This window comes from Netta rufina, assembly GCF_964035555.1.
Source record: "Netta rufina genome assembly, chromosome: 8".
NCBI lineage: Eukaryota > Metazoa > Chordata > Aves > Anseriformes > Anatidae > Netta > Netta rufina.
Window position 1 is genome coordinate 16,792,549 of NC_140131.1, and position 18,362 is coordinate 16,810,910.

The window sequence follows — 18,362 nt, forward strand, 5'->3', positions numbered from 1 at the left end:
TGGGCCTTAAATTTTGCACCACTTACAAATTTTAGAATTAATGCAAATAAAACAGACACTGAGAGGAGCACAATGCAGACATTGAAAATGTGCTCCAGTGATGGCATTTACGTAACTGCAATCTACCAAAAATTTTAAAATTTTCACTTTGGACAGTGCTGGTAGTATGAGAGCTTATTGTAGGGAACTCTTGCTGTTTTGAAACATACATTAATATGATTTTATTTCCTTTGTCAGACACACAGCAAGTGGAAGATGTTAGCAGCAGTGTCCATTCGGCATCAGCCTGCCACATGCAGCATAGTTTTCACATGTTTAGGAGCTGTGTTTGTCAGCAGTCTTGGCTGGCTTTGGCAGTGCAGGAAGATCTCAGGGTGCTGTGCTTGTGTGTGCCTGACTTGGAGGCACCTCTCAGGGAACTGCTTCTCCAGTGGGGGGTGGGTGCAGAGCATATTCTGCAAGCAGGCTGTTGAAGCTCAGTCTTGCCCCTGATGAAATTTTAGGTCCAGCTATTTAAAAATCCATGAACAGCACATCTAGTTCTCTAGATATTTCTCTTGTATATCTTTGAAGGGCATAAAGCTCTTCAAAGCCATCCCAATAAAAAGCTCTGCAAAAATTGTAGTAGCAATAACCTGCTTGCCATGCCAGCAAAGTGCTTTATTCAGGAAATACTGGATACATACCCTGCTGCAGACAGGCTGCATAATACTCCAGGTTACTTCTAAGACCATCTACACTGTTTATTCCTGGCTATAAATGTTTTACAGACTTCACGCCATACCCTTGTTTCATAGTTAATGCCAGCTCTTTCCACGTTACTACATTTGATGGCAAACTACTTTTGGGAGACATACGTGAGAAATACGAGGGTATGAGTAATATATACATTTACTGTAAATGAGTGTATTTCTGTGAAAGCTTGTTGAGAGAGAGAATAATTAATGACATAGGCTTAATAAGCAGTAAGTTAATTTTGAGCCAGTTTTTGTTATCCAGGGTGGCCGTACAATCCAGAAGACTGACATACCCAGAAAAGAGCAAGGTTGATTGTGCTTTTTGTTGCTAAGTACCCTAAAAACCTCTGAAGTTTTCTCAGGAGTCAATCTAATCTTGTAATTTGTCGACAATGTAGTTTTTAACTTTTATCCATCTATTTTTAATTTGCTAGATAAAACTTTGAGCCATACTGATGTACCAAAGCCATTAAAGGTCTGATCCATTAGGAGAGCTGGTGAGCAGGTCTCCTTTCTGCCTACAGCATTTTTTTCACAATAATTCTGGATATGTTTCAATGAAAGCAAATGTTCTTGATGCCCTGGAGCAATCCCATATCACCTTGGTATCTGTTGTACGCAATTGTGAGGGCCAGTATTCAGTCAGTTTTTTCCCTTGCAAAGCTTAACAGGGGGTGTTCCTCAACTTCATTTTGCAGACTGTTGCCCTCTGGAAACTGAGAACCAGGAAACCCTGAAGTTTAGGGTGGTGCAAACCTCCTGTTACAGAACAGAGGCACTTCTCAAGTAATCACACTTCTGATCTTCTGTAAGGGACACCTTGAAGTTTGGCAATCTATCTGCAGAAAAGAACTTTGAGATAGAAATAAAGGTCATATGTATTTATGTTCCTTATCATTAATTTCATCTGTTTACCTCTTTTCATTTCCTGTCTTCATGCCAGCTCTTCCCATGTCTGCATTTCAGTTTGTCTTTAGCCTTCCTGGTATATGGTTACTCTACAAAATTCATTGGAATTCCCATGACCAAATAGCCTCATGTTCATAGTGGGGGAGGAGGAGTTGAAAAGCTGATGGGTAAGTTTAAAAACTTTTAGCTGTTAGATGTGGTAAATATTAATGCCCTTTGAAAACCCTTTAGTGGTAGTTTTTCCCCTTTTTTTTTTCTTTCTTTTTTTTTGTTCCTGCTCTTCAGTGATGCTATTCATCAAAGTTCAAAGACCAGTAACTTTGGCTGAGAGTGAACTGTATTGAGATATTGCAGGAGAAGTCCTTCATTTTTCTCCGGAGAGACCTCTTTGCTGTTTTGTTTGTTTGTTGTTGTTTTTTAATTATTTTTTTAATTATTATTTATTTATTTATTCTTTTTAACTTCACATTTCTGGTTGGACTTTTCAGATTTGTTGCTATCCTGCAACCTGAACTAAGCGTAAGAGGCACAGTAGGCTTTTCTCTAATAATCACCCCCTGGTTTTAACCTCTGTAGGATTTAAAAAAGCAACTACAAATTACTTACCTCACTAGTTGATCTTGCTTTCAATATGCAAACAACTGATCCAAGAAAAAAAGCAGGAGGGTGGCAGCCAGAGCAGAAAGCAGGCAACGGCAGGTAAGTTATCCTTGAAGAGGGAGATTAATGCAGGGGAGCCAGCAGGGTGAGAACTGAAATGAGACCAAACCTGCAGATAGAGCATGTTTGTTACCCTGCCTCCAGCCAGAACCACACTCTGCAAGCGCTTTGTTTGCTTACTCTCTTGGAGGGTTAAATTAGGCTTTGTTCAAACTGCTCTCAGAGGTTGGAGCAAGTTCTCAGGTAGTCTTTTATTTACTTCATTTTTTTCTTTCTTCTGTCTGGTCTCCAGATTCATCCAGCCCTTGTACCCAATACGCTTCTGCAGCCTCATTTTATTCTTCCAAGTCGTGCTTGCCTTGAATTGCTGTGTTGGCTTCTGCAGTAGGTTATCTGGTGATAGTATCTCCATGTGGATTGTGTTTATTTTGTACAGGCACAACAACTGTTTCTCTTCTGTGCTTTGAAGGCCTGGGCTGAAAGCCACCAGCACTCAATGGAACAACTCTTGTTGACTTTAAATCAGACCTTGCTGAGCAAGATGAATAGGTGTATGCGTGCTTATAGGGTATCACTGACTGGTAAATAAACACTAAAAGAAGCATTTCTCAGATTACAGCATATGGATGACTTTCTGGTGGGCTGTAGAAAGCCGCTCAGGATTCACCCCATTTTGACCTGCTTTTATCACTTTTCAAGTAATTTTTTTTTTTTTTTTTTGTGTGTGTGTTTTCAGAATCCCTTTCTTCCATTTTACATTTCAGGAGCTAGAGTCACTACAGTAAAAATTCCCCATAGTACCTGGCAAGGAGCAGCATGTTTCAGGATGAGGCCTCTGGAATGAATTTGAGGAAACCATGGACTGCTGATAAAAGCACAGGATTTCTCTCTGCCAAATACGAGTTGTGCTCCTGGCATCTGTGCAGGCTCCCAGCGTGTTGTTGGCTGGGCTCGTGGAATCATATTCTTTTCCAAAATAAATGCCCAGCTGTGTGTCTGTTTCTCCCTCCCCTGTCCATGCTTGAATGGCCACAATTTCAGCCAGAAGTCTTCAGCCTTCACTTTCTCCCATTTTGTTAATTGGGAATAAAATTTAACAAACCTACTCAAAAAAAAAAATAAAATTGTTCCAATGTCCAGTTTATTAAGAAAGACCTTTTACAAGAGTAAGGCATCATGGGCAGGTCCCTCATTCTTAGTTGGGGAAATTTTGGCCTAACGCTCAGTGCAAGGTGCTCCCCAAAACGGGGCTCCCTTGGCAGACAGCATTTTCTAGGAGCCTGGGGCAAGACGTGCGTCAGTAGTGGAGTAGTGCCAGCACCCGTTGACTTGTGTCATGGTTGTGCCTTCAGGAGTCTACGTGACTGAGTCCACGTTGTGAAATATCAGTAGTCACAGGTATCTGGGATGTGTTTGGGAGATCAGGGGAGTTTGTGCCAATGTTTGCTTTTCTCATAACCAATGTTGATAGACTTACCATGGAAAGGTATAAGGTCCTTCTAATGATGGGGATGATAACAGCTTTTTGAAGCATCTCCTCAACATGAACATTGTCCCTTATGACTTGGATAGGATCCCGAGAGGAGGAGCAGGGTGGGCTTTGTGTGTTAGCACTATGTGATGTACACACTCCATGCCATGCTCTGACTTACTGAGAGTGTCCCCAGGACTCCCTTCTGGACCACACAGTGTATGTATGTATACACATTATGGTAGGGATAATGTGATTCATCTGGTGAATGGGATTAAAGAATAATTCTCTTCCCCCTTCACCAGCGTCAGAGATTTTTCAATGTTCAATTTGCCCCTGCACTATAAAGTTAGCAAGTTATCCTAAATAACATTTTCAGACGGTTTTGCTTCCAAGTAACAGGAGAAAGAAGGAGGAGGCTCTGTTAGGCCTGTACAGACTTCCTGCAAATAGGGATATAAAAAGTCAGTGCTTGCATATGTAGAGAGCAAGGAAACTCTTTGTACAATCAGTAAAGTCTGTCTTTCTCCCATGTTCCCCCTCATTTATCAAGATAATCCATGTAAAATATCACTACCTGAGGCTGGTTCTCATAACTGAGGGGCACAAAAAGTGCTGAGCTGTCAGACTGAAATTTTACATCTAATTTTTCAGACTTTCTAACTGAGCCATTTGTTCTTTCTTTTCAACTACTATTATTTTAAAGAATGGTACGTTATAAAAATAGAAAAAAATATATCATTTTTTCCCTGAGTGATTTTAACAGTAAATCAAATAGCCCCAGAAACCAGTTTGAAAGGTGCTGCAGGCTGCTTTGAAGGAAAACATAATCTTGATACAAATGAGGAATGTTGTTTATAAGTGTTTGAATAGTTGTAAACTACCAATATTGAGTAAAATATGATCACTGTCCGTACCCTTTATGTTTCTGTGGACCGTGTTTTAGTAGCAAAACATAAGTTTACAGATGTAAATGTATCTTAAAAGCAGTACTAATTTTGGTGCATGTGCCATTTACAGACATTGGTGACTCCATGGTACAGCTGCAAGTTGGATACTTGAACCTTTTCTGAGTTGCAAAAATAATAGTGTTGAAACAAAAAAGCTCATTTTTCTTGCACTAAGTTTTACTATTCTGTGTTTTTTTCCCATTTGGTTGCATATTTGCTCAGTTATTGCAACACTGGAGAAAAACACCTGAAGACCAAAATGTGATTGCCGGTTAATGAAAATTAGCCATTAGGTGGCAGAATTGCTAATTGCACCTTTAATATTTCTCTCTGGACAATCTCATCAATTAAGAAAAAAAAAAAAAAAAAAACAAACATAAAATGATATGTAGTCTCTTCACTAAATATCTGAAAGCATCTCTGTATTGGCCCTATGTTATTAAGCTTTTGGTCATGAGCGTTTGAGTCAAGCAGAAAGACTGTTTGCAGCTTACTTGTGTCCATCTGTGGTAATCTGAGGAAGAAAAGAAAATGCCTAAAATGAAGCTCCCATGGCTTTGTAAGAGGGGAAGCATCAAGGGGAATGCTGACAGATACATAATTATAATGGCAGTAGTGGCTGTTGCTGTGTTAATAGCATCTGGCAGTGGAATCACTGCCATCTGTTAACACCCTGAAATTCTGAAATGGCACATTCTTTATGTAGAGATTAACAATAATTAACGAATCTATCAGATGAAATCACCTTGATTTGATGACAGCTTTACCCTGATAATGATTAATTGCAAAATAATGGGGAGTAAAATGCCCACTTACCAGTAAAATGCCTTCTTACCACAGACTAGCTAATGCCTCTATCCAAGTACAGCATTCTGCATAGCTTATTTTTAAAGTTGTGGTGAGAGGCAATATTTAATGTGTTTCCTTCAAATAATCCGTATAAGCAGAGCTAGATTAAAAGCTAAATTTTACATATTAATTTCTACTTGCAGCAGATTAGGACTCTGAAAACACTTGCAGTTCTGCAGATGCATGGTAACTTACTCAGTGTTAATCACTGACTCATGTGCCTCAAAGACAGAGAAAATGAGTTTGAACTGAGAGAAGTGACACTTCAGCCCAGGTCTGGTCAGCCTCAAAGAGCAATCCAACTGCCTTAAACTATTTCGGGTTTGTCAGCTGGGTGTCATCGTGTTGTCTGTCAGATGTAACCTGTGGTTGATGTTGCTAAAATTCATCGCTGCCTGATGCTGCCATTAAACAACTTACTTGTGCAGGTGAATTACTTCAAAAAGTATTTTGAATTAAGCAGTGGGTTGGGCCTGGAAATATGGGGGGATGAGGAAGTCTTTGGTAGTAACTGTGAATGTGTGAGCTAGCCCAGCCATGGCTTGTGGCTAACAAACCATCTGGTTTTGCTTGAAATTAGAATCCAAACCATTAGTTTCTGATGAATCAGTGTCTCTTCAACAGCGATGGGAAAAAATATTCCATTTATTTGTATTTTGAAGAATTATTTTTGAATATCTGTTTTTGTCAAAGCCCATATTTTGGTCAACGTAATGATGTATCAGTGCTGTAAATAAGAGGTATGAGCAAAGTACTGAGCCAATTCGGGGGCTGGTTGGATTTCATTTTTCTCCTAATTCCTCTTCTGTTTACTCCTGCTGAGGAGCAGATGGAAAAGGTGACATGTTCTCTGATTAAACAGAAGAATTGTAAGAAATAAATAATTGAGGTCTGTTAATTATCAGAAGCAATAGGAGGGGAAAGAATAAACTTTGCACTCTTGAAGTCAAGTAAACCTAAATTTTATTTCTATCTCCATTTGTAAGTCTGATAATATGGTAAATAATATTCTGGGCTCCACATAGAGAAGGCAATATGTATTTTTCTTGTGTCTGTCTATTTGTTCCTAAGTGACAGAAGTTTCTATATACTGGGATTTGTGCTGATGCCAGCTACTGATAGAGCTGCGCTGACGCCAAACCACAAGTGGAGGTGCGGAAAGCTGGGTTTGTGTCACCCTGATTTATCGCAGCTCCAGACGCGGGAGCTGTAAATCAGAGCTTTCCTTGCCTTTTAATGGGAGCAATGGATTCACAGTAGTCTTTTGGTGGAGAACAAATGAGCTGGCCGAGCAGACTTGCGGATAAAGGCTGGGCTTGCCTGGTGCATGAGGCTGGAGTTCATCTGGCTCCTGGGTTTCATGTCCTCTTCCCTGTGCAACCTACTTCTCTTATTTTGCTTGACAATGAGTTCACCGTGCAGATAGAGAGTCATTCACAGCTAAAATTCAAAGATGCTTTGAAAGCAAATGGATTCATCTTCTGTTCTGCTGTGTTGACTTTCTGTCATAGAATGCTGGGAAGGCAGTGGCTGAGGGAAGCAGGGGTGCTTGGTAGGGCTGGGAAGGAAGGCTTGTTTCTCTCTCACTGTTATTTTCATGCAAGACACTTTTCTGTTTGGGAGGATTAGAAGATATCCATTGAACAGTGTTAAATATGCTGAGGTAGTTGATGTTTACATTCCTTGTAGAATTATTCATTAAAATATTAACTGCTAGACAGTCTATCTTTTTTTTTTTTTTTAATTCAGTGATTTAGTAGCCCTCTTATAAATCATGTTGTGTCATTCAGACATTCAAAGACTAAATAAGACAAAACAAAACTGTCAAAATTACCCACAAAAGCACTAATTCTTGCTTTTACATTTCTTAAATTGTCACGGGCTTGATGCACTGAAGAAACAGAGAAGGATTTGTGTGGCGGGTGGGCTATAAAATTTAACTCAGCTCTCTTCCATCTGTACCATCAGCTTTCCCTAACACACTGTGCTGATGTGAAAGGGGCTATATCCTGCTCCAAGTCTTCTCAGACAACAGAAGCATATGCACTTGGGTTCACAGCAACTTTTGGCACAAGAGCAAGGGGTACCTTGAAATGCTGGCTCTGGACTCAACTCTTTTCCCTCCCCATCGTTGTGTTATGTTTTGTTGTGTTTTTAGTGGTTCTGGTTCTCCACAAAGGACTCGATTGTGTGCTTGTTGATAAACATGTTCTGGTGGCCTTGCTTGGGCCCCTTGTGTCCAGTTTCATGGCTAAGCCAGTAAAATCTGCCACTGATGTTCTCCTCTTCGCTGGAACATTTAACGTGTGGTTTCTCCCATATTTAATATATGTTTTCTCCCGTACATCGTTCTCCCCGCAATGCTCGTGTCTCACCTTCATTGTGAACAAACCTACAGGTCTGGGTGACTCTGGGGCTCTGCCTCGTTACCTTCAGGTGCTAATTAGTGGCGGTGTTCATACAGCTCTGTGAGGAGCAGCCCCCGGTGCACTTGGACTGCAGGAGGGCCATTAGCCAGCGCAGCATTCGATGGCTGCAAATCCCCCAGGGACTTGCCCCATGACCCGGGGCTGTGCAGCAGCAAGCCCCCAGCCACTGAACTGGTAACATTTAACAATTTCCCACCCAGGGTGATGGCCCCATGTTTCACAGGGTTGTAGCATCAATGGTTTTGCCTTTAATTTTGTTTTTTTTGCTGAGCTTTTCGCATTCGGTTGCACAGGTGGCTGGACCCAGCAGCATGTGATGCAGTGATGCCAAATGCCTGTCGTGCTTTGCTGCTTGATAAATACTGATGGTACCTCTACTGTGTTTTCTGTGTATTTCAGGAAAAAAGTGCCAGTTCAAATGTAAGACTTAAATCTAATAAAGAGATCCCAGGATTAGTACATCAACCCAGAGCAAAGTAAGTTCTATTTTTATTTTCAATTTAGTACAAATATGTGCAAGATTAAAGAAGTATCTGTGAAATTCCCAGTTATTGCCAAGCACAAACCAATTGGTGGTTCCAACAGCCTGAAATCCATACCCACTTTAAATAAAACAGGTAAGAACAAGAACACAGCTGGGTAGCATTGGTGCTGACATCCCTGCAGTGTCCGTCCTGTCCTTTGCACGGCCAAGATGTGCCATACAGTGTTACTTCTCAGCTTTCCATGCAACTTAAGCATAAACAAAATTATATATGCATTAATGTTCCTAAATACTAGCAGTTAAGTTCCCAGGGAAGTTTTTGCTGTCTCTTGGCTTTGGTTATCAGATGTACAGCCTCACAAACGCCTGGGATAAGTAACGGCAAACTTTTCCATTTAAAATAGTGAAGTTGTTTCTCTAAAATTAGGGTTGATGTGCAGCTGAGGGTTTATCCAGTCCCTAGCCAGAGTTCTGTGCTGTGCCATGGCTGAGATCAGTACACATCGCATATGCCATGAAATATTTAGCTCCTGGGCTAGTAGTAGCTCCTTTCTTATCTAAATCACTGTTACATTTTAATCACTAATTGGGTTGAAAATAACATTACGTGGAGCCATATATCACGTTCTTAACGAAGAGGTGATAAAGCTTTGCTGTTGAGTTTTGAACAATAGCAGAAGTGCTGTTCTTTATGCTCTGCCTTCAGGGCACTTATTAACTTTAACTTGCTGCATACCAAGTGCATTGTGTGCAGTTTCAAATCTGGAAACTTCAATAATTTCCTACTGAACTGACAGTGTAATTCAGCCTCCTTTCAAACAGAAGAAATCAGTGCTTCAGTTGTAATTGCAAAGAAGTTCACAGCAAGGAGGTGGAGGTAAAATCACCCTTCAGCAAAACTGTGTTTCATTACTGTCACCTGGTTCTTCCCAACAGGGTCAGAGGTGCATTTAAGTGCTTTGATACTGAGGCACAGTCACCTTCCTCTGTGACTGCCAGTGTAAATCAGCCTGGGCCAAAAGAAGAGACATCCCTTTTCATGGGTCACCTTCTCTGATGCACCCAGGACAGAAGGATTGTGTGGGTTCAGGGACACCAGTCTATCCTCAGACTCCAATATTAAAAGTTCCTGTAGAAATCAGAACTGACTTTCATTCACCAAAAAGCACCTTCCTAAAAATAATAGTTTGGCAAAGGTAAATAATCCGTAACATTCCCGCAAAAACAAAGGAAGCTGCTAGGAGAATTGCAGAATGTAACATTAGGTTGTTGGGTAAAACACTCACTGTTTGCCTAAGCCTCTGCTGTTTACACAATACACTGTTGATGTGTACCAGTGGATTTCTCTTTGTGAAGTAGGTACATGTGTTTGAATTCCTAATCACCAAGTCAGCAAATATCTGGTTACCATGTGCACATTTGTTTTTTTAGGTTTATAATCTGAAAACCAGGAAAATTCGGACTGCAAAGGGGAAGGTAGCATTGTGTGGGAAAGGGCTACTTAGCTAAAAGAGCAGAAATAAACGCAGAAATGATGTTTCTTGGAGGACCCTTCTTGCAGAATGGGTGTTATTTCAAAACGAAAAGTAAACTATGTACCAAAGTAAGATTGCGAGGGCTCTTCCCATACATAGGAGGATTCAGATTTCTATATCTAGAGCCCTGGACTCAAAAAGCAACGTGTGTAAGGAGCCCATAGACCAAGGCCAAGGAGCTGGTCCTCACTCTTCGTGATGGGTGCCAATACCTGCCGGATCCTCCTTCATCCCTGCACCATGCCTTGAGCTCTCAGGCACTTGCTCATCCTCAAAAACGACTGTGCTGACATCTTTGGCAAGCTACATGATAAAGTACGTTCCATTGAGGACTCCTGAGACATGTTAGAAACTCATGGAGTAACGGTGCCTGAAGCATAAAATGAAAGAAGTGGTATTTCATACCATTTTTATCCTGCTAGGAATCCCATGTTTTCGTAAAATGTGTTCCATCAGCCTGCCATGAAACATCTGAAAAAGCATTCACATGCCTTCTGATGTGCATGTTAGAAAATAATGATTTCCACATTTCTATTTGGGGAAATTATTTTCTTCTGAAGGAATGCCCAAAAATTCTGCTTAGATTCAGTGGTTTTCTGTCTCGTATTCATTAACACTGTCAGTTCCCTGCTAACGTTTTTATAATTTCACACAGCTCCTCAAAACCAACACGCTGTCAGCATTTGTGTGTTGCATCTCTAAAATAGCACGTCAGTCTTACTGCCCAGCTAAACTTTTCAGAAGATCATGGCCTACCCCCAATTGGATTTCTGATGTATATGGCAGTGCAACGCTTTTTTTGCCCCCTCTATTTAATTTCCTTACAAATGGTGGTTGATGTGAGTTGCGACAGTATCATCTCATTTCACTAGAAACTGGGTCTGTGCTGTTGCAAAGGGAAGAGTATGTTTCCAGTGCTCTCTCCATCTCGTGAAGTGCTGTGCTACGAGGTGGGTCCTTTCCCTCCCCGCCATACTATTCAGGTTCTGCAGGGTCTCTGCTGGGGCTAAATTCCTGCATCTTATAAATTGGATATACCAGAGTCACACCTGGGCTCATGCTAACGCTGCCTTCTATCTGCTTAGAAGTCTTTGTGTTTCAGTTGTCAGACCAAGAAGTCGCTACAGGGCAGCAGCCTTTGCCAACAGCGGTTTCTGTCCAGTGGTAATGCTTGGAGGACTGAATTCTGCAGTCTGCTGGGTTTTCTAAGTGTAGGGTTTTTTTCAACTGCTTCTGAGAATTATTTTATCATCTATGAAGTGAATGGGTCTCCAGGGCTGAGAGCTTGCCTACCCAGGGAGAGGTGGACTGCCCCTCTCTGAGTCACCCAAATGTGCAAGTGACAGGCAATCCTGCCCCATACAAGCACTTTTTCCGTATCTCAGGTGGAGGGAAATGCAGATAGCTGGAGACAAAAACTCCAAGAGCCACTGAAAGGTGAATTGTTCCCTCACCTGAATCAGCAGCTTTTGGTTTTAATGCAACTTCTGAGAACTTCTCTTGTGAACTGAGCCTCTGTTTATGTCCAGCATAGGTGTATCATTGTATATGTTCATCCCAATATCAAGTGAAGTGTGAATGCTGAGCTTTGTAGGAAAGTGCAGTGAGCTGTTGGTTATCTGGGAGAAGTATTAACTCATTACAGCTGAAAGGATTGTACCAAAGGAGAGGAGTCTGAGATGGGACTTGAGCAAGGTGAACCAGCTTTTAGTGTTGAAGAAAAGCTCCAAAAGCTGTGCGTCTTTCTGACCATTTGGCAGCACGCTGTTATCACTGGCACCAGTGTCCCATCCTTCCTTTTTTCTCCTCCTTTTTCATCCTGCATTCAGTACCTGGCATTTCTCTGCAGACCCTATGTGCCAGGCTCCCCAGACTCTCTTTGCTGTGTTTACAGAGGATGCTCCACCTTCACATTGCAGAAGGGATATCGTTATTTCAGGCAAGAGGCCCTTATCACCCTGTAACTTAAACAGAGCAGACACACACCAAATCCCATCTGTTCAACATCCTTATCTTTGTCTTTCTCATTCTTTCCTTTGTGTCTGACCTTCTTCTATTTTGGGATTGCAGGTCCCCCTTGGGGAAGGGTTTATTGTCTTGTGCCACCATCAGCATTTTAGAAACCACCAGAAATAGTCTTTTGCAGCCAATCACTAATGCAAAACCCCATCACTAACCCCTAAACCTCTTGATGCTGCAAAATTACATGTAATCAAAGTGAGTGATCTGCTGGGTCTGCAGGGTCACCCAGCCTGAGCTTGAAGCCATACATGGGTACTTGAAGCAAGAGCTCAGATGTAGCAGTGCTCTTGTAACAGTGTAACAGTCTTCAAGAGCAAGGCTGTAATTTAGACCTTAATTTCACATTGCAGATGTCTAATTTTGTGCTGTCAAAGCTGGTGGTCTGCAAAACCTTGTCTTGACACAAAGGGACAAGCCCAAGGAAAGGTAGCAGGCTGGTAAGTTCCTCTAATCAGCCTGACAAAGGGAATCGTTTCCTCTGGAAGCACACAGGTCCTAGTTACCATCCCAAGTCTAGCACATGTACACAGAACCAAATGCAGTAATTCTTCTGTGGGCAAACCTTAGATTAACCCAAGAAAAGAGGAGGGGGGGAGGGGAAGATTAAAAAATTGTCATTGTAGACCAAAGTATAAAGTGATTTATTTTCCACAGTGGTAAAAGCTTACAGTGAGGTTCCTTGACAGTTCTGGACTACAGCAGTGTCAGCATTTTAAATTGGGAAAAGTCCTGTTGGTATTGATACTCTGCCTTTGCCTTTCAGCATGCACATCTCTGAAAGCCAACAAGAATTCTTCAGAATGCTTGATGAAAAAATTGAAAAGGTAAGGAACAATACAGTAAACATCCATTTTCTTGCTTGCTGTCCCAGGCAGTGGACAGGCAGGTTTCCCAGCTCCATGGGGAGGAGAAGTGGACAGCATCCACACCCTCCAGTACTTGAAGAGACCCTGGTCTGAGACACCCCCCCCCCACCACTCGTTGTTTATAAAGTTCTAAGTCTTTTAAATTAAAATCCCGGCTTCTTTATTTACTGTTAAAGAATCATTATACCACAACACAGATGAGAAACCGAGACTTTAGGAACGAAATGGGCTATTTGGATCATGTTGCCTGTCTACAACAGAAGTCAGAAGCGATATTTCAACTCTTGTTTACACCTTGAGCTGATGTTGTACTCTTTATGCTTCGTATTTTGGAGTGGCATACATTATTTAATATGTGGTATGAAATATTTGATTCCCCAGTTTGACTGAAGTAATCTGTACTACTGAATTGTAAAGAAGGAGGGAGATTTTTACTTGGATGACTCTGAATTTCTGTCATTTTTGCCCACACTCCTGATCTTAGGAGCTGGAGTGCTACGGTGGGTGAATCCCTTCTTTGTCTCAAGCAACTAATTTGTTATGCTACTCTAATAAAAAATACTTACAAAAGTAAAAAATGAGATTAAAAAGGAAGAGTATGTGATGAGAAGTTGGGAGTTTGTATATTCCTGGGAGAAGTATATACTAGTATAAATATATATACCAGTATTTCACAGGAGAAGGATTTTGCTTAACCTGTGACATCTCTATAAATGCGCTTAAAAATAGAGCTTATACATATCTGCAATAGAGCTACATCTCCTTTGAACAAATGCATTCACCCTATAAATACTTAGCTGCTTTTTCTGGACATCATCGCCTTCCATAATGTCAAACACAGAATGTCCAGTGAAATGGGTTTTCCAAAGATGTATCTTATCTACAGACCAGCCCATCTAATGACTGTATCTAATTATGAATTCAGGTTAGTTTTGTTTTCTAGTTTTGTTTCAGGGCAGTAATACCATTCATTTGCCAGCTGCCACTTTGAGAAACAGTTGACCATGTCTCCTTGCTGTTTGGATCATGCTCTCAGATCCTTGCAGGTGTTCTCCAGGGCTCTTATACTGATTTATCATATGGATCCAGAGACTGTCTATTAAGATGAAATACGTAGTTTTATCCATGAAAGAGACAAGACAGCTCCTTTGAATTTCAAGCTGCTGACATCTGATGAGATTGGCAGGGGTTAATGCACAGCTGAACATGGGATCTGCTGTGTATGGGATCCTCCTGTGCCTGAGAAAATTGTCTTCATAAGAGAAGTTTGCTTTCTAATTAGTCTTTGCCAGCAATATATTGTTTTTGTAGGTATCTGCCACAAGTGCCAAAAATATCAGAAAATACTAGTTTTGTTTGATTCCTAAACAGCTTTCTGAGCCCCTTCTCTGTGGAAATGAAGGAGCAGTGGAACAATTAAAAGAATTAAATCACTGAGCAACTCACTAATTTCAGCTGAAATAGGCAGCAGAAGGGGGGGGCTGCCCGTGGTTGACGAGGGCCCAGACCATGTTGTAATAGTAATTTGGTAACCGTGGCCATGTGTAGCACTATTCGTAACAGAGACACGCTGTCAGTCGCTGACTCTGCAGGCTACCTGGAGAAACCTTACAGTCAGAGGGGAGATATCCCTCAAATTGCATTGAAAACCTGAGGGGTGCTGGGTCATTTAATAGGAATGAGTTACAACAATTGTAACATGCACAATAAGAATTATAAGGAAGATTAAAAGTGTGTTTTGGATTTAGCAAAGGGAAGCCTGGCTGAAATAAAATTTCTTTAATCCAAGTGTAAATTCTAAAGGACATAAGCCGATGTTTTAGCAACTGAAAACAAAGTGTTTATGAGTCCTGGAGGTCAAAATATCCTTAAATAAATGATCTGAAGAACTTCTCTGAGACAAAGTTCATCGCCTGTCGATACTCCACATGTACTGTTTTCCTGGCTGCATGTATTGGAATGGCAAAGCTGAATAAACTTCTGCAAACGTAGCCCAAAGGTAAAAATCAGACTGTTACACCCAGTGCATGAAGCTTCTGCCTACCAAAATTCCATGTCAAAACACCGTGAAACATTCATGGGGAGACATCTGTTAGTATCTCTGTTCGAGTGTCTATCCTTGAGAGAAGAGCGAGGACTGAACTTGCATTATGGAACTTTATGCAATTATGATAATTAAAGACGTAGGATTTGTGGGGAAAAAAGAAATCCTAAAATAAAGCTTGATGCTGAATGCTGAGCTATGAATGCATTCAGCTACATTTTGGTTCTGCTTGAGTCAACTGGACTCTCCGATAATCTCAGGGTCCCAGAATTTGAAAAAAAAAAAAAAAAGGAAGAAGGCCTGATGAGAAAGGCAGAATTATAAAGTGGGAGGATCGGAGTAGCTGGGTAGAGTTAAGGAGCTGACAGCACAGGAAACAGGAGTTCTGGAATTCATTTAATCCCCGACAGACCACGGAGCGCTTCTTGTGGCAGTGTTCCAGTGGCATAGCAACATGCATCCAAACAGGCAATTAAAAAGCTGAATGAATAAATGGCGAGGGGCTGTGCGGCTCTGTGTTTTCAGCCAACAGACATGGTGAGGGTCTGGTGGCAAATGGTGAACGCAGCTTCTGCTTGACCAAAAGCTGGGTGTGCAAAGCATCAGGAGAGAAGAGGAGAAGGAATTAACAGGTCACCTGTGAGCAGCACCAGAGCTGGGACCTAGGGTGAAAGCTGGCTCACGTAGGAATGCTGCCAGCATCTGCCAGGAGCTGCATCAAAGCCTCCTGGGGTTTTCATGTTGTCTGAAACTCATGTTGCTGTGAGTGTAGTCATGGACTTTACTTTCGCAGCATCTCTGCGGCGCGGCGGGGCCTTGCTCAGCACCCTGGGCTTCAGCTTCTTTCCTTCCTTGTCTGGAGCAGCATGCTCCATTGTCAGGTATTGAACCAGAGAGCAGAACAGCGGGAGGAATGGGAAGGAAGAAAAGGAAGAATTAAAATTATGAGATTCACAGTGACAGAAAGGGAGTGACTTCCTGTCCTGGTTTTGTGCAGATCTTCCAGAAATGGTTGTAGGAGTTCCGCAAACTCCATTGCCTGTTTTTCAGTTTCTCCCTACCTCTGAACTTAAGTGTCCTTGTTTCACAGACCTGAAGTACGTTATTTGTAAGTATTATTTGCTATTTGTATCTTCAGTTAGTGATTTACAAAATACCTGGCTTTTTTCCTTCCAGGGTCGTGATTATTGTTCAGAAGAGGAAGATGTCACATAGTGCCAATTCTGCCAATCAAACCAGGAATACTACTGTGTAAATAGATTACAACCCAGTTGACACCTTTTGGAAGTCTTCTAGAGCGAACAGCACTACATAACAGAAGAAGATCATTTCCACATTATATGCTCCATTCAGTTACAGTGTTTCTTAATGAACAGATGAGGAATATTGCTAAGAACTCGTAAGGAACTGTTTTTGTTGCTGCTAGTTAAAACTTGTTGCAACTTTTCACTTTCTCTGTGTCCAGATACGCAGCAAATCCTTAAAGTTAATCTGAAAGACATTGTTGATTTTATTAAGGCTTCTGGCCTGTTTTCTATCTAATAAGGTAGTGTTATACAAAGCTTCCATAAGTGAACATTCAAGCATCTGAGAACACCCTACAGCTGTCTGTCAGTCCGTGTACGGGCTGGAGTGCTTATTAATGCTGGTGATTTCAAGCTTTGGAGATGGGATGTTTTGCCATGGCAGGCCTTGTTTCTCTGCTCAGAAGAAAGCTGAGAAACTATTATCCATTAAAAGCATGTTATCACTGAAATACTGGAAGTGATACAGGAGCGGGAATTTGTATTTTAAGAGGAAAAGAGTTTCATTTAATAGGTATCTTAATCAAGGACTAAGCTTGCAGTATTGGCTTTGCTGAGCACGAATGGGAGTGTGATCACAATCATTTTGAATCTCTTTTTTTCTAAGAAAATAAACATTTTACTGTTTTTATGTATTCTTGTCTTTTACCATTCATGCAACACACTGTTCTAAGAGCCTGGGAACAGGGAAGGCAAAACCAACTCTTCACATTTCTGACTCTGTGGATCTGATCTTTTAAAGCAGCTCTGTGTCAATTGGGGGTGTCTGTTGCATGTCCTGTAGAGTTTATTTTTCCATATTATACAGAGAGGATGCTATCTTCTCAAAAGCAGATGTAATATTTTTAACAAATACTGTCATGAGTAAAAAAAAAAAAAAAAAACACTCAAGGAAAAAAGACACTTTTTGTATTTATTCTTCAAGAAGAGATTGTTACCTGTGCTGATGTTTATTCTCCACACTATGATACCATGTGAGTGCCAGGTCTGCCCTGCATCCCAAGCAGTGAATCTTCAGGATGTAGGTTTCAGTAGTGTGTTGATGTCAGTGCACTGTGTGGGACTGTGTATGTCAAACAGACCAGAGACTGCATTTACAGTGTCATTTCTGATGTGACAGATGTCAGCTTTGGGCACGCAATCCAAAACCTTTTAAAATACTCCATTTTTCACTGGCCTAGTTCTCAGGGCCTTTTGCAAACCAGATTCTCTTAAAGTTTTTCAACTGAGTCCCTCAAAGATCCCTTCTGACTTCTGAAAATCTCATAAATATTAGGGAGTTTCGTCTCTAAAGAATTTCCTCCATCATTCACTCTGAGTGGGTTTGGGCAGTCCACAGCAAAAGATTTTGTGAGAGTTCCCCCCGGCAATGCCATTAGTGCTGTCCCACACCTAGAGCCTGTCAAAAACCATAGTTTGCTTATGCTTCCTTCCCCACACTGGGCTTTCCTTTTGCTTTTGGCCACAGATGAGGCAGCGTGGTAGGGAGGACATGTCAACCTCAGTTTGAGCTGAGTGGTCCCTCACAGGACAGGGCCAACTCAAGTGCTCCGTAGTGTCAGTAGTTTTCCATGTAGATGCTCAGCATCAGGGTCCTCATTGGCAGATTTCACCACATGCATCTTTAACTTGTTAATGGTCAAAGATTGCTGGCCAGATCCTGAATCTTTGCTCCATTTTGGCAGCAGCTTTGGCAATGCAGCTTTCCCGGAGATCTTGACCTCAGTGGAGATGATTTTTCACTGCCTTCCTCCCATCAAATCATCCTTAGGTAGGGCTCCTGGGGTCTTGGTGCTATAGAGCCATTTAACCTGTTAAGCCAATGCTATCTACTGAGCTGTGTGAACACAAGTGTATGTGCAGCAAGAAGGCCCTGTGGCAGTGCGTTGGGGGGAGACGAGGCGTAGGGGTGTTTCAGAGAGACAGGCTGTTCACTTTGCTGTTGGGGAGGAGACCTGGAGGTCAAACATTACCTAAGAAGTTGGGTAGGTGCAGAGTGAAAACATTCATATATGTTATTGTGCTGCTTCAGGCAGAGTTTTCAGTGAAGGGAGCTGAATCCCAGCTTAGGGAAACTTTAAAATGTGGAATATGGTAAAATA

The 18,362-nt window shown here is 41.5% G+C and overlaps 1 protein-coding gene across 1 annotated transcript in view; it reads left to right on the forward strand.

Moving 5' to 3' along the window:
• LOC311211808 (uncharacterized protein C1orf21) overlaps window positions 1-16,861 on the forward strand; it is a 105,642-nt gene extending 88,781 nt beyond the window's left edge. Inside the window, exons 4-6 of the mRNA XM_084290752.1 lie at window positions 8,405-8,481; window positions 12,810-12,870; window positions 16,133-16,861. Coding sequence (XP_084146878.1) covers window positions 8,405-8,481; window positions 12,810-12,870; window positions 16,133-16,171 — 177 coding nt within the window. The 3' untranslated portion in view covers window positions 16,172-16,861. The remainder of the gene's footprint in view (window positions 1-8,404; window positions 8,482-12,809; window positions 12,871-16,132) is intronic.
• The last annotated feature ends 1,501 nt before the right edge of the window (window positions 16,862-18,362 follow it).